Source organism: Elaeis guineensis, chromosome 3 (genome assembly GCF_000442705.2).
Source record: "Elaeis guineensis isolate ETL-2024a chromosome 3, EG11, whole genome shotgun sequence".
Lineage (NCBI taxonomy): Eukaryota > Viridiplantae > Streptophyta > Magnoliopsida > Arecales > Arecaceae > Elaeis > Elaeis guineensis.
In genome coordinates, this window is record NC_025995.2 from 116,811,403 (window position 1) to 116,838,252 (window position 26,850).

The 26,850-nt window shown below is 45.0% G+C and overlaps 1 protein-coding gene across 3 annotated transcripts; it reads right to left on the reverse strand.

The window, feature by feature from the left end:
• Positions 1-737: 737 nt before the first annotated feature.
• On the reverse strand, positions 738-12,256 carry LOC105040642 (phospho-N-acetylmuramoyl-pentapeptide-transferase homolog). Of its 3 annotated transcripts, none has more exons than XM_010917266.3 (8): positions 11,929-12,243; positions 11,716-11,790; positions 11,288-11,520; positions 9,357-9,807; positions 9,139-9,203; positions 7,346-7,539; positions 4,610-4,788; positions 738-1,303 (listed from the first exon to the last, which is right to left on the reverse strand). In XM_010917266.3, exons 1-8 carry the CDS (start codon positions 12,055-12,057, stop codon positions 1,121-1,123), a joined length of 1,509 nt encoding a protein of 502 aa, XP_010915568.1. In that variant the 5' UTR covers positions 12,058-12,243; the 3' UTR covers positions 738-1,120. The 3 variants fall into 3 exon arrangements, with proteins under 3 accessions (XP_010915568.1, XP_010915567.1, XP_073110669.1); XM_010917265.3 differs by having other exon boundaries at positions 4,610-4,818; positions 11,929-12,240; XM_073254568.1 differs by lacking the exons at positions 738-1,303; positions 4,610-4,788 and adding an exon at positions 4,795-7,005 and having other exon boundaries at positions 11,929-12,256.
• Positions 12,257-26,850: the final 14,594 nt, after the last annotated feature.

The following is a 26,850-nucleotide window of genomic DNA, read 5'->3' on the forward strand; positions in this document are numbered from 1 at the left end:
AACCGTTATACGTGATGGCTCCAGAAGGGGAATTACCCGAGGCAAGAAGGCCGAGATTTGAGAACCGGCACGCTGAATGACGCAATCAAAGTTAACATTGTAGAGTGAAAAAGTAAAAAGGAAAAAAAAAAAAAAATAGAGCTACCTGTCACACATCATGGCATTTGTCATGTCCATGCTTCGTTTTGTGTCCGTAGGCAAAGCAGCAGATACCAATCAAACGGGCTTTCATTATAAAAAAGATGTTTAGCTGGCGGAGCTTATCCATGGCTGCTGATTACCATCTCTCGTCCCCAAAAAATTCACAATGAAAAGAGAGGCGTGGCGCGTGGGTCAACATGATTGTATTTGGTCCATGATAAGGTCCAAATAGACACAACGTGGGTCCAACGTATTGTCAACTGACTAAAACAATTCCACATGAATCACAGCTACCAGTTTCTCCATTTTTCTCAAAAACCTCTGGACTTCCTTTTCTGACAAAACAATCAAAACCATGCCAAGAGGGCTCCCAGTTGCTTCGTTAGTTGATGTGTTGATTGTCAGAACAACCGAACCTCCCAGCTGCTTCATTGGTTGATGTACTAGCATGGCAGTTGGAACTCTAAACACAGCAATTTACATTGCCTAATTGTTTGGCAAAAACAAGTCTAGCTAAACATATCTTGAGATAAAGAACTGCTCTTGAAAGGAAAGAGGTTCAACATGGAAAACAAATCATGGCCCAAATCTGAGTCTGTGATGGATAAGGTGCATCTGATGATTGATTAGAAATACACTGCGTACCAGAATTTATACAATATGCTATCACAGTTCTTTCAAAAATATGCTATCACAACCCAATAGCCAGAAGCTTCAAAAGCCACAATTCACAACCTCCAGCATCCCGTAACAATACCAGGAAGTTTGCCTTTCAATAATACTCCAGGTGTCAAGCTTCTTCACTGCGAAGGCATGTATAGAAGCATGAATACAGCAAGAGTCACAAATTATAACATGACCAATGAGTGATGATGGTGCAGTAAACAAAAAGCCATGTGTCGAATGCACTCTGCTGAAATCATGAGATTCTGATGGTAAGGAACGACACAAGAACAAGTAGATAAAGAAGCTTTGCAACTCAAGCTGAAATTAGACCAACATATCCAGCGAACAAAGCCAAGATGGACGATATGATGTATGCGCTTGCAACAATGAGTGGTTCCTTTAGACCAAATAATTTCAAGCAGTGATGCAAGGATGCCATCCTGAAAAAACGTCTAGTTGTTCCGTACATGTGCCTTGTTGCCATCATGAATAAAACCTAATCATATACAAAAGCACGATTCTCAGATTAAAGAAACAGAAAGTGACATGCTTAGAAACAGATGACTGAGATGATTAATGTGCAATAATGACAAAGAAAAAGGATATCAGAGCATGAAAGGTAATCTCGAAGTTTCAACATTACTGTTCCACAATGTTTTCTCATTTTTTAAGAAATAATGGCCTAAAATCTTTAATGCATAACCATGATGTGTCAAGGACATCACAAGCAATTCCCATCATATAGTCTAGTTTAAAATTCTAAAGGCGGCAACTATTTCATCTATAAAATTATGACAAGTCTTTGTCAAGGGGTCAATGGCATGTTACTAGTACAACCTAGAAAAATAGTTGAACTCTGGTCTCCAAGACAGGCTTGTGGAACCAACAGTATCTAACAATAACATCCATATGCCAGGCCTGCACAGCACCAGCATATAAACCCCATTTGCTTCACTTGTTATATTTTGAAATGGCTCCATCATGAGCGAATATTTAACAAGGTATGCCATACTGAAACCAAACTAGACGGTATGGGGTGTACCGTACTGGTTTGGTACCAGTATACAGTATAGAGGGCGTATCGATATTCGGTACACCGAATCGGACCCATACGGATACAATAACAAGATGGCACCTGAACGGGATCTGATACCAAGACAACATGCCTTGATTTAACTTGAAGAAATAAAAAAAACTCCTGTACCATTAGCTGAACCAAAGAGAAAAAGGCCCCCTAGATGACTAAAACAATGACCACTATTATGCAGTTTGACTACAAAGCACCTGATGTCTCTTGCATGAAAAACCTATCTGCCCTTTACAAATAAAAATGTCTTAACGAAGTACCAAATGAGATTATAAATATTTATTCTAGCAACCGAAGGGCAAACCCTTAAACCACACAACTTAAGAAGCACCTGAAGTAGACCATTTCTCCATAATTTGCTGGTCATTACTATTTTTGAGTGCACTAAGGCCCCGTTTGGCATTTAGGAAGTAGATCTTTTGCCTATAAAGCATTGGGTGGTAAAGCTTTTAATAAAAAGCTGGTTGCTGTCCACTACCCATATTTCTGAAATACCATGGAACTTCTAAATTTGTTTGGTAACTAAACCGAGAAAGTACTTTTAGTAACAAGAAATGACAATAAACGACATTGCTTAATACTTTCAATCATTCAACTCTTTGTACCAACAAAACTGTTATAATAAAATATTCATAATTTATAAATCCTTTACTTTATTTTTTAATCTAAACAATATAATAAATAGTAATATTATACTATGTTATACTTTAAATATTTTATGGCGATATAATAATTTGATATTGAATTATATTATACAGTATTATAATAATATAATATAATATATTACAAGAACATTATATTAAAATATTGTAATATTCCATTATATTAATTATAAAATAGTTGTACTCATATTATAATAATAATATTTTCACATTACAAATTATAATGTAATATATAATAATTATATTATATCATGATACATTCCAACATTATTATATAATATATTATATTATAATCATATATTATATTACATTATTAATCATATCATATTTATAATAACATTTTCTTATTATAATATTATTATAACAACATTATAACATTATAATATAATATTACTATAATATAATAATATTATATTACAGTATATTATATTATATTATCATATCATATTTATTATGAGTTATCATGGATATTTTCATCTTGTGGAGTTTTTATTAAAATGAAAACAACTTCTCAACACATCCCAAATAGAGCTTTTGCCTAGCATCTCCAAATTGAAGCTTTTTCCTAAGACTTTTCAGCTTCTAGAGGAGCAAGAACGCTGTTTAAGATTTCTCACCAAGCACCTCAAAATCATCCAAAAGTGCTTTGGCCCTTAAAGAAGTGCTTTTTGGTAGATGCCAAAAGGGACCTAAGTTACAACAAGATAATTTGTTTGCTAGTCATGAGCACAGTTCCTTCTTAACTTTGCTTTCCTTTCTCGTCTTCCTAACACAAAAGAGATGAAGGACAAACCCATGAAAACTATAATACTCCAATAACAGTGGAAGATGACATCACATATTGTAACTCTTGGCCCACTGCATCCATGTAGGGGACCCGATTCCCAGTTCCAGGCTTCTAGCAATAACCACTCAAATACTGGGGTAGCAGATGCTGTTGCCACATGATTTACCTTGACCAATTGACACAAACCGTCTATTGCAATAATTAGAAATAATCCAACGGGCAGATATACCAAAAAAAACTTTGAGGAGACATGACTGCCTCGATATCTGAATTATTTGGACAATCTGATGCTTATATGTTCATATACCAAATTCATTGTTACTACAATTTTCCAATTTGTATGACAAATGTGATAGAAAGAACACATAGATATCTATGAATTATGTCCCATCAATATGTCATGATTCATATATCCATTAGGTATTGCATGGTTGGGTGCTGCAATAGACGGAGGTGACAAGGAGAAAATGTTACACCCATTATCAAGTCCTGTGAATAAAATCGTTATAAATGATTTGATATGACGTATAAGGTCTAAAATGGCTATATATCAACAAAAAAAAATGCTTTGAATATTTCTTGCTTATTCACCAAGGCATCCAAAAGTCAACGCATGTTATTTGTGCCATCCTAACTACGAATTTGGGAGTCGATGTATGGGCAAGATATCTCCAAAACATGTATTTGAGTTGTAGATCATATCTAATGGTTCTACTTTAAAGGACACTGAATTTGATTGTGAATGCAAAGTCCTCTCTTTACACCCATATACACTTCCTTGAAAATTAGATAACATGGTGTGGAATATACTCCTTTAGCAACAGCAGAAAGTTTGAGATACGATAGAACTGACATGTTGATAATACCATAACCGTCAAGTTGCAAAACTCCCCAACCTCCTTAATAGGAGCCCCATGATGGTGTATGCTAGTCTAAAAACAAACACTATATTGTCCATAGTTGTAAAAATGCTGGTATGGATGTTGGTTATGAAAGTATGAGGTGTCATGCCAGTACTAAGCAATGAAAAATAAAACCTCTTCCGGTCAATGTACACCTCAAAGAAATGACAGTGGAGTCAAAAGTCTACAAAAATAATCACTTTTAAATCATTTTCCTTCCAGAATTGTGACAACTATTGGTGAACCAAATGAAACCGACGTGATGGAGCCCGATGAAAACCAAAGATTCAGGCCTTAATCCAACATATTAGTAACAATCTACTGGTAACTAAGAAATAAAAATATTTGGGATAGGTGATCATACCTGCACGATGACTGACAACAATTCCAGGATGAAAACACCAGATGATATAAGCAAAGGGAAAAACATTCCTGTGCAAGCAGCAATTGCAGCAAGTGCTCCACCAAGAGCCAAGGATCCAATTCTACCCATATATACGGTAGCCTTATACCTGTTGTGGAAAAGAAAGCCAATGCAGGCTCCTGCCATTGACACTCCAAAAATGGACAGTTCTGTTCCAATTAGGAAGGGGAAAAAAGCCGAACAATCAGATCCTAGAACATAGTTTAAAAAAGTCCAAATTCTTATCTATAGCATACACAAGGATAAATGATAATATTAGATAATGCTGGAGGCGGTAACGACAACCACAAACCATGGCTTTCAAATATCAGATTTGACAACTTACTCTGTAATACCAGATAAAATTCTTCTACTGCAACATGAGAAAATCTGTAAACTCCATACTAATCTTTGTACTTATACATGTGACCATGCATGGAAATTGGCTTTTGTTCAAATTCAAAGAAGATTTTTCTTTTTTAAAGTTAAAAAAAATTAATAAAAAAAAAACAAATAAACAACCCTCAGACAGTATATCATTCCTTAGGCTCTGAGGACTTATTCATGAAGGTCAAATTAAAGCATAGAAAATCATCATACAAGATCATGGACCAACAGGTTATTGAACAAGCATTCATGCATGAAAAAAAAAATTCAGATAGCAGTTTCTAAATCTCAAGGAAGCAGCATTATGTAGGGGCATTATATTCTTCACAGCATGTCTATCATAACAGGAGACATTTTCTTTGCTCTGTGTGTGTGTGTGTGTGTGTGTGTGTAACTCATTATTTGCATGCATACTTTATTGTTGAAGCAGTAAGAACTTCAATATAATCTAATCTACGGTAGTTGATCTTGGATCATTTACTATAGAAAAATCACCCCCTTCACAAAGAGTCCATTCCCTCAAAAATCTCTGCAAACAAGCTTTAAGTGGTAACTATTAATCTCAGTCCTTCACCTTTTTATAGTGTTATCTCCCACATCACTATTGTAGCCATGTCATGCTTGCCGCTTGGCTGGTCATTAATTGATGGGATTTGATCCATTTCTGCTATTTTTTCTCATGTTTGGGTTTACTAGGATATTTAGTGTTGTGGTCACCCTCTTGCAACATAAATGAGTGTTTTCTCAACCACAACAGGCATTAAATAAATATTGTGATAGGTCCAATGCAAAACTTATTCAACCATGCAGCTCATAGAATAGAACATGAATGGTGATGATGATGATATAGCTATAGTTATACATTTGAAGAATAACTATTTGAAGCAGCATGAACATCCTTTTGATCATTCTCCCTTTTCAAACAGTCAGTCCTTTAGTAAGCCTCAGTCCCCAAGAAGAGGCTGATATAACATAAGTTCTGATCCTACAACTTTAAACTCAATGGAACCATACAAAAGAAGCCATATATTCATATCCCATCATCTAAACAAGAAAACCGATGCATCCACCCCTACAACTCCTAAACAATAGCCTCTAAACCCCATGAACATTAGTTACAGCAAAACATGACTCAAAACTAAAATTCAGTGACACCCAGAGTTTTTGGCTTCACCTTTTATACATGACCTTCTCTTTTCACTCATCTGGAAGTTGCATCAATCATCCAGTGATCCAAAAAATAAAGTTGGAACTCACCTCTTTCATACTTGACTCTCTCTTTTAACCATAAGAACCAACCTTAAGCATAAAAAAAGAAAAGTAAAAGCCAGAATACATCACCTACTTGCTTCTTTTCTTCCTAATCAATACCTCATGATATGGCTCTTTCATGTGCTGTGCCAACTCTGTTAAGACTTATCCATAAGTCAACCCTATGAGACAGCATAAGCAAAGAGTCTCCCTTGCCAAAGATGCAACTTGTTGGACATCAAATTTTAATGTAGACAAGGTAAACATCCTCCCATGACAATAAGACTTTCCTTGGATATCACATGTTAAATAATATATTGGAAGCAAACAAGAAAATGGAATTAGTGAGAAGGCGAGGGTCTCAACTCCAACTCAATCAATTATATGGAGTAAGAGAATCTTGACTGAGTCCCGCCATAGAGAAGAAAACTAGAATCTAAGCAAGCCCTGGAGTCCCAACGGGAAAAGTTAATTAATTCATTTCTGACTCCAAACCTAACATTTCTAACATCAAACATGATAAATACATATAAAGGTCTCCCATAGCCATCATAAATTGAACTTTGAAAAATGGCTTGACGTAAGTTATATACAAGCATAAAACTTTGATGCAACTCCGATGATAAAATAAGTCAAAATTAATACCAAAAAAGGCATATGCAATTTATACTCATCTTTCTGTATAGGTGTTTTCCTTTTTTGGTGAGTTGTGGCGGTACCTATAAAATTAATACGATGGTAACATAGGTTGCATCAGTTTCCCAGAAGATTCCTAAAAATTTCCATGATTTATTGCAAGAACAAAAAGAATAATGGAATGATTAACCACTTGAAGTAGTTAGCTAAGAACAACATTTATAAAGATGTAGTTGAAGTTCCATATCTCTCAAAAGAAGTCCATGACAAAGGACCCAGTATGTAGAAAACAGACAAGCTGATAATACTATGATGGGCAAGATAAGATGGAAATACAATCAATTTTAAAGCATGCCTTGGTCTTCCAAATATTATGTCAAATGCTAGTCAAATAAAAAATACTGACAAGTTAACAATACTGACTTGGACAAATTGGGAGAACAGCAACAGACATCCCTATAAATGCCAAGGCAGCAACCCCTCCGGCCAAGCCATCAAGTCCATCAATTGACTTCACTCCACTCCCCATAGCAACAAAACTACATGCCGTCAAGACTATATAGAACTTCTCCATGCAGACAAGGCCATGTGGCGGAGGAAGAGGAACCAGCAATTTCCTTTATAGCCAATTGGGTAGCAGTCAAGGAATAAATAAACAAATAAATTAGTCCGCATAAAAACTTCTATACAGTAACTTTCAAGTTGGAATATCATTACATCCACCATCAACAGACATGGCAATGTGTTGGGTTTGGGTTGTGTTCAGGCAAGGTTATCATCCTATATCAAGTCCATATGAATCTGACTGAACTTGACCAATCCTCCAACAGTTTAGGTATGGCTGACACAAAATCGACCTGGGATCAACTCAGCTTAGTTGAACCCCACCTATTTGCCCAGCATTTAGGAAGTGGTTGTCGATGCAATAGGAATACCAAGCGGTGAGAGATGAACAGTGGTGGCATCGCAACCACAACAACAACTGGCACTTGGCGGTCATAAATGACATCAAGGAGGCCTGATTAAGCATGAGATGGCTGAATCAAGTAATGGGTAAGCCAAATGTGCATCGGGGTGGTTAGACAATATGTATCAGACTGGTTGAATTTGGTGATGAGGTGGCTAGATATGAGTTGTTGGGTTGGACCCAATAATCGGGTAGGCAGATTTTAATTGAGGTGACCATATTTGGTGAGGAAGATCTATCAGCACATTACATAGTCAGAGTGCATATTATCACCCTTTCACTTCTAGATATGATTCAGATGTATACCCTCAACCATCATATCCTTAGAGGTACACACCTACACAGCATCCATCTTTATATGGATATATTCTAGAGTCATAGTATGATCATGCCTCACATTACCCTAAGCAATGATGGCTAGTCTTTTATCTGACATACTATCAGGAGACTTATCCTGACAGTACAAAGAGTAACAGGGATGGGCTTAGTATCCAAGTTGGCATCATAATCAAGGACCTAATTATGAAAAGGACCAAGATGTGTGCAAGTACAATAGATATTCTGCAAGGGATTGGTAGAGAGTTTGATATCATGAATGTATTTTGTGAAATATTGAAATATGGTTTATGAAACAATATTCAGATAATTATATTTCTAGTTACATGGCTTTTGACCTTAGAGTACACAAAATAGGGCCAACTTACCTTAAATGTATTACTTTTGAAGTTCAAATGTGTCTTAAAAAGATGGTACAACTTCTCAGATAAATAAAAGAAAAGAAACAAAAAAAGGCATCCCAAGCAGGTATTAGGATGTTTGGCAGGGATAGCCACTAGAACAAGGCAAGATGCCGGGCATCTCAATTTCGTAAGGACAAAAAAACAAAGGCATCCCAAGCAAGTATCAGGATATTTGCCCGAGATGGCCATCAAGACATGGGGCACCCGTTTTGTGGGAAAATTGGGATGCCCCATACCATGGTATTTAATACCTTGTTTGTTACCATTATCACATTTGCAATAGATGTTAACCAGTAAGTTTCTCAAGCCTATACCTCACAATTATGAGCTTGAGATAGTTAAGGCATGTTTTTAAAGAAACTATCTTTATTGTAAAAGCGGATTTACTTCCCTAAATTGTATATATATTAATAATTGATAAGACCAAAGACAATGACATGTTCAGACCATTAATCGGTAGCACGTTACCAGCCACAAGTGTTGATCAGATTGGTTATGAGAAGCTATACATGCTGTATGGTGTTGATATATTTGCTGAATCCAGCCAAATTGAAAACCATGTCCCAACAGCTACCTGTTAACAACACCATAGAAACATTCGACAGTTTTCATTTGCATGTATAAATTTATGCAAAGAGCATCGACTAGTTTGAGGGTGAGAATGTGTGTGTGTGAGATATATATATATATATATATATATAGAGAGAGAGAGAGAGAGATGACATACCTGTAAAAAGAATTGAAGCCATTGTGGCAGTCCATAATTGGGATTCTTGATCCAACTCAAAGTGTCATCAAGCAACCCAATTACTGCACATGCAACAGTCGCTACTACCACTCCATTTACTGGAGTGGAGTTGAGACCGGCAATGCCTCTTGCAACAACAATGCCTATTGGAAGAAAAAACAAGCCACCCATTGTTGGAGTAGCACTCTTATGGAAATATGTCATAGGCCTTTCTCTCCTACGGATCAGACGAATCTTCATGCTCTCAGCTATAGGAACATATAAACATCCAGCGCATGCAGATAACACTGCTGATAATGAAAAAGGGTGTGTGAAATAAAAGGATTCCAGAGGAAGTCTAACAATCTTCCAAGAACACCAGTCGATGAATAAAAGAAATGAGATTAAGAAGGCTATTAATCCCATGGTAATCATGACTCCTAGCAGAGTCCTGGCATCAAAAGCACAAATTCAAGTCAGTAACCATTTGACAGGTATGGAACATCCATCACTATTTGCCTTAATTATTTCCAATGACAGTACAATACATGTAAAATGTGTTCCAAATCTTGGTGCTTGCATAGTGCTCTATTCACCAAACTATGGGGCATGGTTCCAGAAGTCACTAGAGCAATCATTATTATGACTAGCACCAAACTACTAGTATTTGTTCTATAGAGCAAATTCTGTTCACTCAGTCATAAAAATACTGAATTGGGTACCATGATTTAACAACTCTAATAGAGTAATAATAATTCAAAAAAATAGAGCACGGAAATTAAAAAGAAAAAAAACATGTTCAGATTATCCTACCAAAACACATGTTAAAAGTAGCCAAGATGGGTGAAATGGAGTTACTGACAAATATTCCACGCAAGTTTATCTTCTTTCTCTAAATATTAACCATAACACTGTCTTATCTTCAACAATAAATCATTACTTCTGATTTCGGCCTTTTTAGCAAATTAATTAAAAAATCACACCTAAATGAAGAGCTAAAATAGTTCAAATGGAAGCAAACAGAGGAGCCATTACATTTTTGTTTAGGGCCAAGTTGGCACCACACCTGGAAAATCTGAATCTCCATCACTGAGGAATTGGACCTCTTATCAATATAAATGCTCTATTAACAGATTATTTTCCCTTTCAATTTTACATTATTGAAAGCTATTGATTGGGGCATATGCACCTTAATTGAACAAGCGATTTGGACTTTATTTCAAAAAGTAATGAGCTGGGATATGTGGAAAAGGAAAGAAATAGGTTATGGCTGAGGACAAAAGGTTTGGATGGAAGAACTCCCACAAAAATGAAAAGTGCTCAGAATTACTTCACTTCTCAAAGCTAGATAAATGATATGCCAAGAATGTCTTCTAAAGAAAGTTCAAATAATTAGAGGAAATTATTATCATCGCACAACTGGTTAAAGATGATAGCAGAGTAATTATACACCTACATACACCATACGGAACCAATGGAAGAACTTCTAATAAGCAGAAGCAAAGAACTCGAGATGTTAAAAATAGAAAGTTAATATTTTCAAATTTTAAAATGACTTCATGGACATATCCATTGAACTTCTTATAAATTTGATCATGTTTGTCGGGTTGTTTGCAAAATGGCATATCTCTTGATAGAGAGGAAACAGAGAGTTGTGTGAGGGGTTATCTTCACCTTGACTAGTAATTTCTTTACATAAGATAACAGAGGCTCCATTGCATTATTTTTGATACAGAAATACCAAAACTTAACCTTACAGAAATATGATTATAGCACTAGTTTTCAGTATGCATAATGAAATCCAAACAAGAGATCCTATTTCCTATTTCATGGTCAGCAGAGCCTGACAGCCCAACTTTGAAAAACTCTAACATGAAAACCAAAATAAAGCTCAAAAAACACTAAGGCGTTATAAATTGCCAAATTTCCACCTTTTCTTCCTCCGTCCTTTATGCATGGTAGCAAACCGGTGGGCAGCAACTGTCATTGCAGCATCAGGTGTTTCCAAATGATCCCTGCTTGTCGGCAAGTCAATATCCCCCGTGGGGTTCAGAAGAAGATCGATATCACTATCCTCACCCTCACTCGAAGACAACATGTAAGACGAATATCCTCCAGAAATATCATCACCCTCTTCGAAAAGTGAGGGAATCCCCATAGAATCCTACGCCATAAAACAGAATACCAACGAACCATATCAGGGGAAAATGAACACTGGATTTAGTTTCTAAACAGCTGGTGTTTGTTCAAAACACCAAAAGAAGAGGATTCTATTCAGACCATCAAGAAAGATCCAAGAAAGGTGAGACCAAATAGAAACAGAAAACAATCACGAAATTATCAAGAAAATGGCAAGAACCTCATCCATGGCCGAGATGGGAAGGAAATAATGTCTGGGACCGCATCTCCATCTAACAACTCCAAATCTAGATGACTACATACATGAAAAAATTAACAGTTTCCGCGTCAGTCACGAACAAAGCATCGGAGAAACGCAACCTTCTCACCGGTATCTACGAAAACCAATCAAAGATCATGAAAGCAAAAGATACGAGACGCAAAAGATGCGGACCATGACATGGGAAGCGGATCGAAAAGCGGCGGCAGAGTAGATCGGTGATCTCGTCGCGGCTGGAGAAGAGGGTTTCGAGGCTCGTTGAAACCCTAGACGGACAAGATGGGGGTTCGCAGAAGACGACATGACGGCGAGTGAGGAGGAGGAAGACGAGCCGAGGCTTTTGGGAACGGAAAAGCGGTCACATATTTCGTCGTACGAAGGTTCACTCTTGGAGACGACGACCGACCGATGGGCTAGGTACCGTTCCGTCTCATTCTATGGCGATGGGAGAGAGGGACGTCGCTCCTGGCTCGGCTCACCGCGTGGTAAAGCTAGGATCATCTTACCGTGGGCCGCGGCACACCGAAGGGTTTCGACTCGGTGGTTTATGACGTGAACCGGCCGTAGGTTCCGGCGGATCGGCCCGTCTTGACCGGGTCGTGCGATCGGATTCGGTGCGCTGGGCCGTGGAAAGACCATTTCTTTTGTCATGCAGGTGCGGCACACCGACGGGTTTGAGATTCGTGTTTAGAGAATATAATTTATAGATGGGGATCACAACCGTATCGGAGATGGCAAGGTCCATGACACAATGTCATGGATAACAAATGTAACGAATTGCCCTGAGAGTTGACTTATGATTTTTTTTTTTGGCTGGGTTTTGGCATTCGAGTTAAAAAAATCAGAGATGTATATTGACACTTGAAAGTTGATGAAATTATAAGATTAGACCAACACATACATGCGCATGATTTTTGCTTTTGGCTGGGATTTTGACATTTGAGTTAAACAATCGGAAGCGTATATTGACACTTGAAAGTTGATATAATTGAAAGATTAGACCAACACATACATATACATATGTGATTAGATAAAAAAATTTGGTCCAATCACATTGATGAAAAGCAGGTCTTAGGAACTAGGCCACCAATTATATCAATTTTTGTTCCTTCAAGATATAGATAACCATCATTGAGTTAAAAAGATATATTAATCTTGACATCGTTTATCATACAATACATCGTGTTATGAAATATTGATAAATCGCTTTTCTATTAGCCACCTGATTAAGATGCCATAACCTATCTAATCATCTAATGGACAAGATTATGGGTAATAATTAGTTTACTTAGAAGGAAAAGCTTACAAGCACACCCCTCCTGTAAGGTCCTAGAAATAGATGGTTTCTTAATCCATCATTCGTATTTTATGAATGCAAGGCAAATTAAAAGAAAATGAAAAGAAGAGAAGGGGACAAAGAGGAAAGAGGAATGCAGGAGCCTGATGCTCCTTTGAAGCTCCATATTTCTTTCTTGATGAGTGGTTAGTGACGGAATAGGGCCCAAAGCTGAAGATATGAAGAGGAGAACAGGGGTGATGAGAGAGACGGTTTGGTTCTGGAGAGGCTCCAGAAAAGATATGTTTATGAGGAGAGGAGCGATTCTATGTCTATATTTAACAGAGAGAGATTGCCCTATCCTATTTTTGTTGGGTTTTGGCTTTAAAGCAGGACAGGTAAGATGACACAAATGAAGGGTTGAGATGACAAGAAAGTTCATCCAGCATATATTCGGGGTCAAGTCGGATCCAGTATGATAGCAGCATGTTGGATACTGCTATCATGCTGGATACTACCGACATGAAGGGTTGAAATTCTGTCATCCAGTTAAAATATGGGTCAGGTTGGATCCAATGCAACCAATGACAATTTTAAACTTTGGAATTGCGGGGTTAAAATCTTGATGAAATACTGCTGACAAAGTATATCTAGCATCGGCATGGCAAAAAGGTGCTGAAGCTCTTCCCCGATCATCGAGATGGGCTTATCATTGTTGAAGACTTCATACTGTCCGGTTGCCTCTTAGCCTGAGTTCAACCCGACAGCAATGGGGATGGGAAGATGTCTCGACGTCAGCAGAATAAAAACTGGACCGGAATCTAATTTGCAAGTTGCGGGTGCCATTGTTGACATGCTGCAATTGATGATTCATTGATGACACAATTTTTTTGATGAGACTAGGGAACACAATGTAAAATCTTATGCATCACTAATTTCTGATCATAATTATTGGGATATACCGACTGACCCTGCACGCCGACTTACCCTCAGACCGATCCGACCGATGCCCGACTCTACCGACCGGACCGACGGACGACTCCGACGATGACTCCAACTGACGACTGCTGACAATAGCTGCCGACGATATCCGGCTGAAGGTGTGTCGGCCGAACAGATCCATGCTGTTCCCGACCGACCGAGCGGCCGAACCCATACCACCGACTCATTGTCGGAGGTGGCAGCCGACGTCTGACTTCCGCAAGGCACTAGATCAGTCGACGGTGTCTCCGGATTATTACCAGTCGTCTCGGCAGTCGAATCCGACATATAGTCGGCCAGTCCGCTCAAACGTCGTACAACCGCTATGGGCAGTTGTCCTGTCAAGGACATGCGGTATGGCCGTCCTGGGGCGTTGTCCTGCCAAGGACATGGATTAATCCCCAGTGACTTGACAGTCCACGACGATTTGACAGTCCCTAGTGACTTGACAACTCTCCAGTTGTCTGCACCATTAATGGCGGGACCATACCGCATTCTACTATAAAATGGGGTAAGACAACAGTCTTGGTAAGTTTTGAAGTGAGCTTTCTCAAGCTTTCTCAAGAGCCTTTTAGCTCTCAAGCTCTCTCTCTCTCTCTCCCCGATGAGCTCTTGATTTTCTACTGTTGCCTAGTCTCCTCTCTGACTTGACCGTCGGAGGGTCTCCGCCGGAGGCATCTCCGGTCCGTGAGGACTTCTCTTACAGGTGCGCGACCTCAGCGATCGGACGATGGGGGGATTGGCCGCAACAGATTTGGCGCACCAGAAAGGGGCTTGACAAAGGTAAGACAGCGAGCTCCATAGAGCTTGAAAGACCTCTCGAGATGATGAAAATCAGGGCTCAGTGATCGAGAGCTACCGGGTAGGCGAGGTGCTCTTTCCGTCGGGAAGAGGCCCCTCCTTCACCCTCCATGACGGAACCCAGCTCTCTGCACCCGACGGTGATCACGGAGGCACAAATCGCGGCGATCGTGCGACAAATGACCGTTCTAACGGATGCGGTCAAAAACCTCCAACAGCAACCGACTCAGTTGCCGCAATCGCCGGTGGAGCAACCGGCGGCACACCCTATGCCGTCCAGAAGCAGCCGCCGACGTCCGCGTCCACTTCCGTCTCCATCTCAAGAGTGGCCGTCTCGCCACTCCCACCGAGAAGGGGGGAGGCGGCCACAGCGTGACACCCGCCGGTCTCGACGTCCCTCTCCTTCCCAGCTGGAGCGAGCGAGGAGGGAGAAGCAGCCACGGACACCGTCCCCCTCACTCTCAAATTCATCGAGAGGTTCGACCCTTGGGGTTTCTCAACACCGACGATTGGACGACTACGAGCGCAAGTTCGAAGAAATCGACCGTCGGCTTGCCCAGCTCCAGGTGGATGGTCAGAAGTCTTCGAACGACATCGACTTCTGGACCATCCAACCTCTCTTCCGATTTATCCTCGACGAATTGATCCCTAGTCGGTTCAAGATACCTCATGTGGAGCCTTACGACGGCTCCATCGACCCAATTGACAATCTGGAGAGCTACAAGGCTCTCATGACAATTCAAGGGGCAACCGATGCCCTCCTCTGCATCGACTTTCCCACCACACTCCGCAAAGCTGCCAGGGTCTGGTACTCCGGCCTTCGCTCGGAAAGTATCCACTCTTTCGGACAGCTCGAACATTCTTTCGTGGTCCATTTCAGCACCCGTTGAAAGCCGCCACGAACTTCAGACAGTCTTTTCTCCCTCAAGCACGGAAAAAATGAGACATTGCAACACTTTGTGGCCCGATTCAATGCGGCCACACTTGAGGTCCAGGACCTCAACGAAGACATGGCTATTTCGGCCATGAAGAGGGGGCTAATGGGGTCTCGGTTCACATATTCCTTGGACAAGATCCTCCCTCGGACTATGCCAAATTGCTGGAGCACGCGTATAAATACATGCACACGGACGAAGCAGCTTCCGACCGGTGCCTGACCGAGAGCACGGGCCAGAAGGAGAAGCAGAAGAAAAATCGGGCTCCTGCTGAACCCAGCTGGCTCCCCCCATTGATAGATGAGTCTTGCCCCGACGACGGAGTCCGAGACCGACGCATCGCAGGTATGACTCTTACACCCCTCTCTCCGCTCCTTGTGCACAGATTCTATGACGGAGATCGAAGGAGCGAAATATCTGTGACGGCCTCCACCTTTGAAGGCAAAGGGCCTCGACCAACATGGCTCGATCGCCGAATCTACGGTTCGATCATCGAATCTATGACGGTCTCCGCCTCTGAAGGCAAAGGACCTTGACCAACACGGTCGATCGTCGATCGTCGAACCAACGGCTCGATCGTCGAATGCCGAATCTACGATTCGATCACCGAATCTATGATGGCCTCCACCTCTGAAGGCAAAGGGCCTCGACCAACATGGCTCGATCGTCGATCGCCGAACCAACGGCTCGATTGTTGATCGCCGAATCTATGGTTCGATCACCGAATCTACGATGACCTCCACCTCTGAAGGCAAAGGGCCTCGACCAGCATGATCGATCACCGATCGTCGAACCAACTACTCGATCATCGATCGTCGAATCTACAGTTCGATCACCAAATCTACGATGGCCTCCACCTCTGAAGGCAAAGGGCCTCGACCAACACGGTCGATCGTCGATCGCCGAACCAATGGCTCGATCATCGATCGTCGAATCTATGACGGTGGCTTGATCGTCGATCATCGAACCAACGGCTTGATGGTCGATCGACGAATCTACGATGAATCTACAGCTCGATCGTCGATTACCGAACCAATTGCTCGATCGTCGATCGTCGAATCTACGATGGCGGCTCGACCGTCGACCGTCGAACCAATGGCTCGATCGTCGATTATTGAATCTACAATGAATTTACGGCTCGATCGCCGATCGTCAAACCAACGGCTCGATCGTCGAATCTATGGCTCCATCGTCGAATCAACGGCTCGATCATCGATCGTCGAATCTACGTCGGATCTACAATGAATCTATGTTTCAATCACTGATCGCTGAACCAACGGCTCAATCGCCGATTATCGAACCTACGGCTCGATCATCGATCATCAAATCTACGGTTCGATCATGGAATCTACGATGACTTCTGCCTTTGAATGCAAAGGGCCTCGACCAACACGATCGATCATCGATTGTCGAACCAATGGCTCGATCGTCGATCGTTGAATCTATGGTTCGATCGTCGATCGTTGAACCAACGGCTCAATTATCGATCATTGAATCTATGTCGGATCTATGACGAATCTACGACTAGATCGCCGATCGTTGAACCAACGGCTCGATCATCGATCATCGAATCTACGTCGAATCTACGGCTCAATCATCGATCGTCGAACCTATGGCTCGATCGTCGATCGTCGATCGTCGAATCAACGGCTCGATTGTCGATCGTCGATCTACGTCAAATCTACGGCTCGATCGTCGATCGACGAATCTATGACGAACCTATGGCTCGATCGCCGATCGTCGAACCAACGGCTCGATCATCGATCATCGAATCTATGGCTCCGTCATCGAATCAATGGCTCGATCGCCGATCGTCGAATCTATGTCGGATCTACGATGAATCTACGATTCGATCGCCGAACCAACGGCTCGATCGTCGATCACCGAACCTACGGCTCGATCTTCAATCATCGAATCTACGGTTCGATTACCGAATTTACGACGACCTCCATCTCTAAAGGCAAAGGGCCTCGACCAACATGACCGATCGTCGATCGTCGAACCAACAGCTCGATCACCGATCGTCGAATCTACGGTTCGATCGTCGATCACCGAACCAACGACTCGATCGTCGATCGTCGAATCTACGGCTCGATCTACGTCTCAATCATTGACGACACATCGGATTCTACGATGGAGATCGAAGGGATGGAATATTTACGGCGGCCCCCGCCTCTGAAGGCAAAGGGCTTCGACCAATGCGGCTGGCTAATTTGCCGACTTAGCTTTGACTAAGAAGGGCAAAACGCCAAGACGACCGCAGTCGCATCTGCGACATACCAATTCGGTCACGATCGGTCGAAGGATATTCGACTTGCCACCGTTTATCATACGTCCCGACGTGCACGCCCGACCAAGGGCAGGATAACGGATATTCGACTTGCCATTGTTATCCTATCCGAATGCGTCGGACACGACTCGACTATCAGATTCTATGGTATGATGGTGTCGATAAACTACGTCGCACTTGCGACATACCGACCTGATCATGATCGGTCGAAGGATATTCGGCTTGCCATCGTTTATCATGCATCCCGACGTGCATGCCCGATCAAGGGCCGGACAATGGATATTCGACTTGTCATCGTTATCCTATCCGAATACGTCGGACGCTACTCGACTATCAGACTCTATGGAATGATTGTATCGATAAGCTACGTTCGGGGATTGGCCAACACCCGACCCGACGTGCATGCTCGACCTACAGTCGGGACGACTCTCGACCATCGGATCCTATGCAACCTGCACGACAGTCGGAACGCCGACCTGCGATCGGGGCATGCTCTGCCTTTGGCGGGGCGTGCGCTACTCACTACTTTGATCGGCTATGCTGGATTCTACCGAACATCCTAACGAGGTATGTTGGAGCTACGACCTACAATCTTGGGGATGGCTCGGCGAATCGAACACTTTGAACCACACACGGGAAAATGTTTGAAAAGTCTTCGATTTCATTAAGTTTAAGTAACTTACAAAATTGGGCTGAAGTCTGATTACAAAATTGAGACGAAGTCCGATTACAAATATCAAAGATGAAGCAAAAGCAAAAAGATACAAAGATAGCAGATTGGACACTTCGACTATTCGTCGGAGTCGGCTTCTTGCACCGGGGATACTTCGGGATTCATCGGCGTACCCGCTCGGGTCGAAGTGGGACCGAAGGATGGGGCCACCTCACCTTCGACCGCTCGTTCCATCGGTCCAGGGTCGGCCTCCTCCGCAGCCATCTGGTCCCCCGGCATTGGGTCAGCCTCCTCCTCTGCGACCTGATCCTTCGACCCCGGAGGGACGATGCTACTCAGGTCGAGGTCAGGGTGCAGACTCTGGATCGCATCCCGGGCATCCTCGTACCCCACCCGGTAGGAGACGAAGCCGCTCTCGAGGAGCTCCTCCCGGTACTCGTTTGAGCCACAAAAGTCCTCCACCGCCCGGCTCAGCACCTCCTTGGCCGACTCTGCCTCCGCCTTCACTATGTCGGCATCGGCTTGGGCGGAGGACAAGTTCTCCTCGGCCTTGGCCAGGTTCTCCAGGCTAGTCCGAAGCTGTTCGCGCTCGGCCTCGAGCTCCCTGATGCAGCCGTCCCGCTCAGGTCGCAGCCGGTGAACCGAGCGGGTCTTGCACTAGACCTGCTCGCGAGCCGATTGAAGTTCGACCTCCGAGACGGCTAGGCCGTTGGTGAGTCGGGAGATCTCCTCCTCGAGCCTAGCCTCGCGGTCGACCGACAACTTCAGTTGGTCCACCAGCGTCGCCTTCTCAGCTTCGACAGTTTCGGCCCTATTCTTCCAGGCCTCCCGGACATCGTCGAACCTCTGGTACCCGACCTCCAGCTCGGACATATTATAGATCAGCTGCAAGAAGAAGGCCAATCGTCAAAAAAATGAAATGACGAAAATAATAATGAAGGAAGAAGAAGAAGAAGAGCTTACCTGGATCATGATCGGGTAAAAGGAAGAGAGCATCTCAGTCACCGACCGACTCCTTAAAAGCTCCCGGTCGGTCGGGAGAATGGTTGCCTGACACAACCTCCTAGCCAAATTGTGGTTGGCCAGCGCCGACGCTCCTTCGGGAACCTGAACATCGGACGACGCGATGCGGCCCCCCAACCTTGTGTCGTCCGCCGACGCCATTGGAGCCTTCCCCCGATCGGTCGCCCAGGCCCGGAGATCAGAGAGAGACGGAAAGCTCGAACTCAATTGGGCCCCTTCTGAGGGTGCGACGGGAGCCACCGCAGGTCGTTCGGGCTCACGTGTTTCGGCCCAAACCTCTTCCGTGGGTGGGGGAGCCGACACTTCTTCGACTGCCCCCTCAACCGCCCCTTCCTCGGACGGCACCTCGGGTGGCACCACTGGCGCCGACACGGTGATGACCGGCTCAAAGCCCGACGAACGTTCGGTGTCGGGCTGCGCTGTCGCCGTCGCGATGCCGGTCGGAGATGATATCTGAGGCCTCTTGGGAGGCCGCGAAGGTCCTCCCCGGGCGCCGACCTCTTTCTCGTCGTATGTTACCGAATGTCGGTATCTGTCAATCTCACCCTCGGCGGCATGCTTACAATTTCAACAAAGGATTAGCACAAGTCCGAAGACGGATGAAAAAGCGAATGGACGATCGACAAACCGAACGATACCTAAGCGGGGAATTGAACTTAGGCCGGCGTCGTACAGAGCTTGCTCAGTGACGAGCTCCCTCTGCTTCGGCACCGACACATCCTTCAGTCGGTGAAAATCCTCTCGGTCTCTAGCCTCCATCCGACTGTTTTCGTTCGGCTGAGTCCGAGGATCGTCCCAGCGAGAAGGGAACCCCCAAGATAGTGGGGAGGAAACAAAGAAAAATTAGTTCTTCCATCCGTGAATTGACGATGGAAGATCGATGATGAACGAAAGATCCTTCCGGAGATTGAAGAACCACCACCCTCGGACTTTCGGGTGGGGTCAGAGGATGAAGAACGCCCGAAAGAGAGAAATACGGAGAAAGGTCGGCAAAAGTCGACACAACAGAGCGAAGCTGATTATCAACCGGACTGAGTTCGGTGCCAGTTGCACCGGACAAAGCCCGTAATAATCCAAGACGTTCTGGACGAACTCCGAAATCGAAAAGCGAAGATCTGTCCGAAGGTCCTCGACATAAAAAGCCACCTGGCCCGGAGGTGGGTTGTTAACCCGACCCTCGGCCCCAGGGGCGAAGAGTTCAAACTGCTCTGGGATACTGTACTGCTCCTTGAGCCATTCGATGTTTGCCTCCGAAAGTGAAGAAACCTCCACCTCCGGGGTCGACAGGGAGTCGTCAGTCGGGTTCCCCGACTGACTTCCTCGTGGAGAGGTCCTAGCCATGACGCTAGCCACAGAAAAGAGAACACAAAAAAAAATGTCAAAGGAGAAAGGATGCAAGGAGACAAAGACGGGAGACAAAGACGGAAAAAACTTCGAGAAGAGCTTTCAAAAGAAGAGGACGGAGACAACTACCTGAAACTGGGGGACAACTCGACAGAACCTCAGCGCCAGGAATAGATTTGTAGCAAAAAGTGAAGTTTTGGATGTAAGTGGCCACATATATATAAGGTCCTTCGACGGTCGAGATGAAAGTGCGCCGAGCAAGGGCTTCCCGGATGTCGACGCGTGGCAGCATCAGGGCCCTTCCTCGGTCTGACGGTTCGACGCACCTGCCCCCAGATCAAGCCACGTCGCCTCCATCCGTGTGAACGGTTCCGGCCCAATAGCCCCCTGACACGTGGCAGAAAAACCACATCTCAGAATTCATTAACCAACGGTGGTTTGCATTCCCAAGGAGACGGCGGTTTGCATTCCCAAGGAGACGGTGGTTCGCGTTCCCAATGGGACATCTGACATCGGATCGTTCGTTGGTACGATCGTCAGAGTCGGAGTATGACGTGATGGAAAATCACTTCTTTCGTCCGAAGCCATCGCCCACGTGGAAACATTGGCCAACACGACATCCGACTCAGGAGTGGGGGGGGACAACTGTTGGGATATACTGACTGGCCCCTGCACGCTGACTTATCCTCGGACCGGTCCGATCGATGTCCGACTCTACTGACCGGACCGACGGACGACTCCGACGATGACTCTGACTGATGACTGCCAACAATAGCTACCGACGATATCTGGCTGAAAGTGTGTCGGCCGAACAGACCCATGCTGTTCCCGACCGATCGAGCGACCGAACCCGTTCCACCGACTCATTGTCGGGGGTGGCAGCCGACGTCCGACTTTCGCAAGGCACCATATCAGTCGACGGTATCTCTGGGTCATCACCCGATGTCTCGGTAGTCGAATACCAACATATAGTCGGTCAGTCCACCCAAATACCGTACAACCGCTATGGGTAGTTGTCCTGTCAAGGACATGCAGTATGGCCGCCCTGGGGCACTGTCCTGCCAAAGACATGGATTAATCTCCAGTGACTTGACAGCTCACGGTGATTTGACAGCCTCCGATGACTTGACAACTCTCCAGTTGTCTGCACCATTAATGGCGGGACCATACCGCATTCTAATATAAAATGGGGTAAGGCAACAGTCTTGGTAAGTTTTGAAGTGAGCTTTCTCAAGCTTTCTCAAGAGCCTTTTAGCTCTCAAGCTCTCTCTCTCCCCCCGCTGAGTCTCTGATTTTTTACTGTTGCCTAGTCTCCTCTTTGACTTGACCGTCGAAGGGTCCCCGCTGGAGGCATCTTCGGTCTGTGAGGACTTCTCTTGCAGGTGCGCGACCTCGGCGATCGGACGACGGGAGGGATTGATCGCAACAATAATTATCAAGGTCTCGGTCAAGAGGCCCTTCGTTTGTTCAAGGATTTTCAAAGGTCCTGCTATCTGCTAGAATATGTATTTTTCAAAATTTTACTTTTCGACTAATCTAAAACTGCTATTTTTGAAAAAATTTCTCTACTGCCAAACTAATTTAGCATTTAATTGCAACAACATGCTCCAAATATTTCTAAATTTCAAGCCACTCCAAACTCCTCCATGGTTGAAGGATTTTTCAAATTGTTATTAACTGGATTAATAAAAACTCATTCCATTTTTCATGAATTGTTTGACACCAATTCAGGAAATACTTAAACTACAAACTAATGATATTATTTTTACCAAAAAACAAACTAGTGATACTATATGGTAGCGGTGTTTATGCTATATTTTAGTTGATTTTATATAAAAAATATATATATATTAGATTATCATATATTCTTTATTCTACGTGTGTTTGTTTTCTAATTTTTAATCATCCAACTACTTTCACATTCTTCTTGAAATTTTTAGTCTCCTTTGATCTCTTTTATTATAGAAATACTCATATTTCAATCATTGGTGGGCATTGCACAACTTCCATCACTATTTGAAAAATGTTGTCCAATTGCATCTTGGTCACCTTGATCGCGTGTGTTGGGATATACCGACCGATCTTGATACCGACTCACTAATGCCGACTCACCAACAGATCACGACACCGACCCAATCCTCGACGCCGACCCAATCCTCGACGCCGGCCCATCCTCGACGCCGACTCACCGACGGGTCCCGATGCCGACCCATCCATGAGGATGGACCGACCGACTTTGCCCGTCTGACGATGGACAATACCAACGGTAACTACCGATCATGCTCAGCCGGAACGTGTCGGCCTAACAGGCCAACACTGCCTCCGATCGCCTGAAAGCCGATCTCCCATCGCCGACCCCCTGTCGGATGGGACATCACCGACTCACTGTCGATTTGGACAACCAACGTCCGACCTCTACAGGCCCTTCTAGACGCCGAACGAGCGGCATGGGCTGCAGTCCTATCAAGGACATGCCATGCAACCGCCAGGAGCGTTGTCCTGCCAGAAAATCTGGGGCGCTGTCCTGCCAAGGATGCAAATTAATTCCTAGGACCTGTCAGCTCATCAACGACGTGATAACTCCCGACGATTTGACAACTCTCTAGTTATCTACATCACCGACGGCGGGACTATACCACCTCTTACTATAAATCGGGGAAGGCAATAGTGCTGAGGAGGTCTTTCTGAAACCCTTGAACCCTTCCTCTCTAGCTCTCGTTCTAATCCTCTCTCGCTGAGCTCTTCTTGATTCTTTTCTACTGTTGCCTAGTCTCCTCTCTGACTTGACCGTCGAAGGGTCCCCATCGGAGTCACCTCCGGTCAGTGCGGACATCTTTTGCAGGCGCTCTCTCCCGACGACCAGGCGACGAGGAGATTGGTCGCAACAGGTTTTGGCGCGCCAGGTAGGGGATGGGTTTCGACAGCACCAGGGATTGCAACCCCCACGGAACTCGAAACATCTCCTAAGATGACAAGAACAAGAGCTCAGCGGTCGAGGGTCACTGGATCGACGAGGCGCTCTTCCCGTCGGGAAGAGGCCTCTCCTCCACCCACCATGGCAGAACCTAGCTCTCCACATCCCGCGGTGACCACGGAGGCACAGATCGTGACAATCGTGCGGCAGATGACCGTGCTGACAGACGCGGTCAAAAGCCTTCAGCAACAACCGATCCGGTTGCCGCCCTCATCGGCGGAGCAACCGGCGGCACGTCCGGTGCCCTCCAGGAGTAGCCGCCGACGCTCGTGTCAGTCTCCGTCGCCTCCTCGGGAGCACCTGCCATAGCGCTCCCACCGAGAGGAGGAGGGGCGGCCGCGGCGTGACACCCATCAGTCCCGACGGTCATCTCCCTCCCAGCTGGAATGAGCGAGGAAGGAGAAGCGGCCGCGAACACCGTCCGCCTCCCTCTCGGACTCATCGAGAGACTCCACCCCTGGGGTCTCTCAGCACCGACGGATCGACGACTATGAACGCAGGTTCAAAAAAATCGACCGTCGGCTTGTCCAGTTGCAGGTGGAAGGACAGAAGTCCTCAAATGACGTTGACTTTCAGACCGCCCAACCTCTCTTCCGACTCATCCTCGACGAACCGATCCCCAATCGGTTCAAGATGCCACACGTGGAGCCTTACGATGGCTCCACCGACCCGATTGACCACCTGAAGAGCTACAAAGCTCTCATGACGATTCAAGGGGCGATCGATGTTCTTTTTTGCATCGGCTTCCCCGTCACGCTTCGCAAAGCTGGCAAGGCCTGGTACTCCGATCTTCGATCAGGAAGTATCCACTCCTTTGGACAGCTCGAGCACTCTTTCGTGGCCCACTTCAGCACCAGCCGGAAGCCGCCACAAACCTCAGACAGCCTTTTTTTCCTCCAACAGGGAGAAAACGAAACACTCCGATACTTCGTGACGCGATTCAACGCGACCACGCTTGAGGTTCGGGATCTCAATGAAGACATGGCCATCTCGACCATAAAGCGAGGGCTGAGGGCATCCCGATTCACATACTCCTTGGACAAGACCCTCCTCCGGACGTACGTCGAACTGCTGGAGTGCGCGTATAAGTACATACGCACAGATGAAGGAGCTTCCGACCGATGCCTGACCGAGTCCAAGGGCCCAAAGGAGAAGCGAAGGAAGGGTCGGGACCCTGCCGAGCCTAGCAGGCCCCCAACCGACGGTCGGGTCTTACCCCCACGACGGAACCAGAGGTCACCTCGATGGTGGAGTCCGAGGTCGACACGTCCCAGGTACGACTTCTATACTCCTCTCTCTGCTCCTCGTGTGCAGATTTTGATGGAGATCAAAGGAGAAGAATATCTGCGACGGCCTCCACCTCTGAAGGCAAAGGGCCTCGACCGACGAAAGTACTGTCGATTCTATCGGAGCCACAGCCACAATATCGAGCAATGCATCCAACTTAAGGATGAGATTGAAGCCCTCATACGTCGGAGATATCTCGGCAAGTTCCGGAGGAATCCGTCGATCCGGCCCGTTGCCGACCAACGACCCCAGCCGACCGAAGAAGCAACGAATAACCAACCTACAGTCGGGGTCATCAACATGATTTCCAAACGACTGGGCCTGGGGATGTCTGCTGGAGGGGAGCCGACGAAGAAGCTGCACCCGGATGATGTAATTATTTTTACAGATGAAGATGTTCGGGGCTTCCAAACTCTCCATGATGATGCTGTTGTTGTCTCGGCAACAATAGCCAATTATGATATAAAAAGAATCTTTGTAGATAATGGAAGTTCAACGAACGTTTTGTTTTACTCGACCTTCTCCCGGATGCGACTGTCGGCCGACTGACTCAAGAAAGTCTTTACACCCCTGATAGGCTTCGCTGGAGATGCTGTCACGATGGAAGGGGAAGTTGCTTTGCCCGTGACGGCTGGAACCGAACCATGACAAAGCACAGTCCACTTGACCTTTGCGGTCGTCCGAGTACCTTCGGCCTACAATGCCATACTTGGAAGACCCAGACTAAACGCCCTCAAGGCGATAGTTTCGACGTATCATCTTCTGGTTCGGTTCCCGACCAAAAATGGAGTCGGAGAGATGCGCGGGGATCAGCAGCTCGCTCGGCGATGCTTTCAGATCTCTGCTCAAAGTGACGAATCAAAGAGCTCCCTGACGGTCGACAAGTTGGACCAACGGGAAGAAGAAGAACGGGGTGAACCGGCCGAACAGCTTGTTTCCATCCCGATAACGGAGAATTCCGAACAAACAGTCTGGGTCGGGTCTCATTTACCCGACCCCGAGCGACGGCAGCTAGTGGAGCTGCTGAAGGCCAATGCCGACGTATTCGCTTGGTCGGCAGCGGATATGTCGGGCATCCTCCGGAGACAATGACACACCGACTCAATGTCGACCCAGCAATGAGGCTGGTGAGACAGAAGAAGCGGTCTTTTGCTCCTGAAAGACAGAAAGCCATTGACGAGGAGGTGGATAAGCTACTCGAGGCAGACTTCATCAGAGAAACCACCTATCCCGATTGGCTCGCCAATGTCGTAATGGTGAAAAAAGTCAACGAAAAGTGAAGGATCTGCATCGACTACACCGACTTGAATCGGGCTTGTCCGAAGGATAGCTTTCCACTTCCGAAGATCGACCAGCTGGTGGATGCGACATCCGGATATCGACTGCTCAGCTTCATAGATGCCTTCGTCGGGTACAACCAGATCTGGATGACGCTCGAGGACGAGGAGCATACGGCTTTCGTGACTGCAAAGGGCCTCTACTGCTACAGAGTAATGCCCTTCGGACTGAAGA

Bases quoted from the DNA above. Each gene is read 5' to 3' on its own strand.
- LOC105040642 (XM_010917265.3), bottom strand. From the start codon at position 12,057: ATGTCGTCTTCTGCGAACCCCCATCTTGTCCGTCTAGGGTTTCAACGA. The intron at 4,819-7,345 runs GTCAGTATTGTT...TAATTGGAACAG, and splicing joins TGTTCTCCCAATTTGTCCAA to AACTGTCCATTTTTGGAGTG. The intron at 1,304-4,609 runs GTATGATCACCT...GTATATGATTAG, and splicing joins TGTTGTCAGTCATCGTGCAG to GTTTTATTCATGATGGCAAC.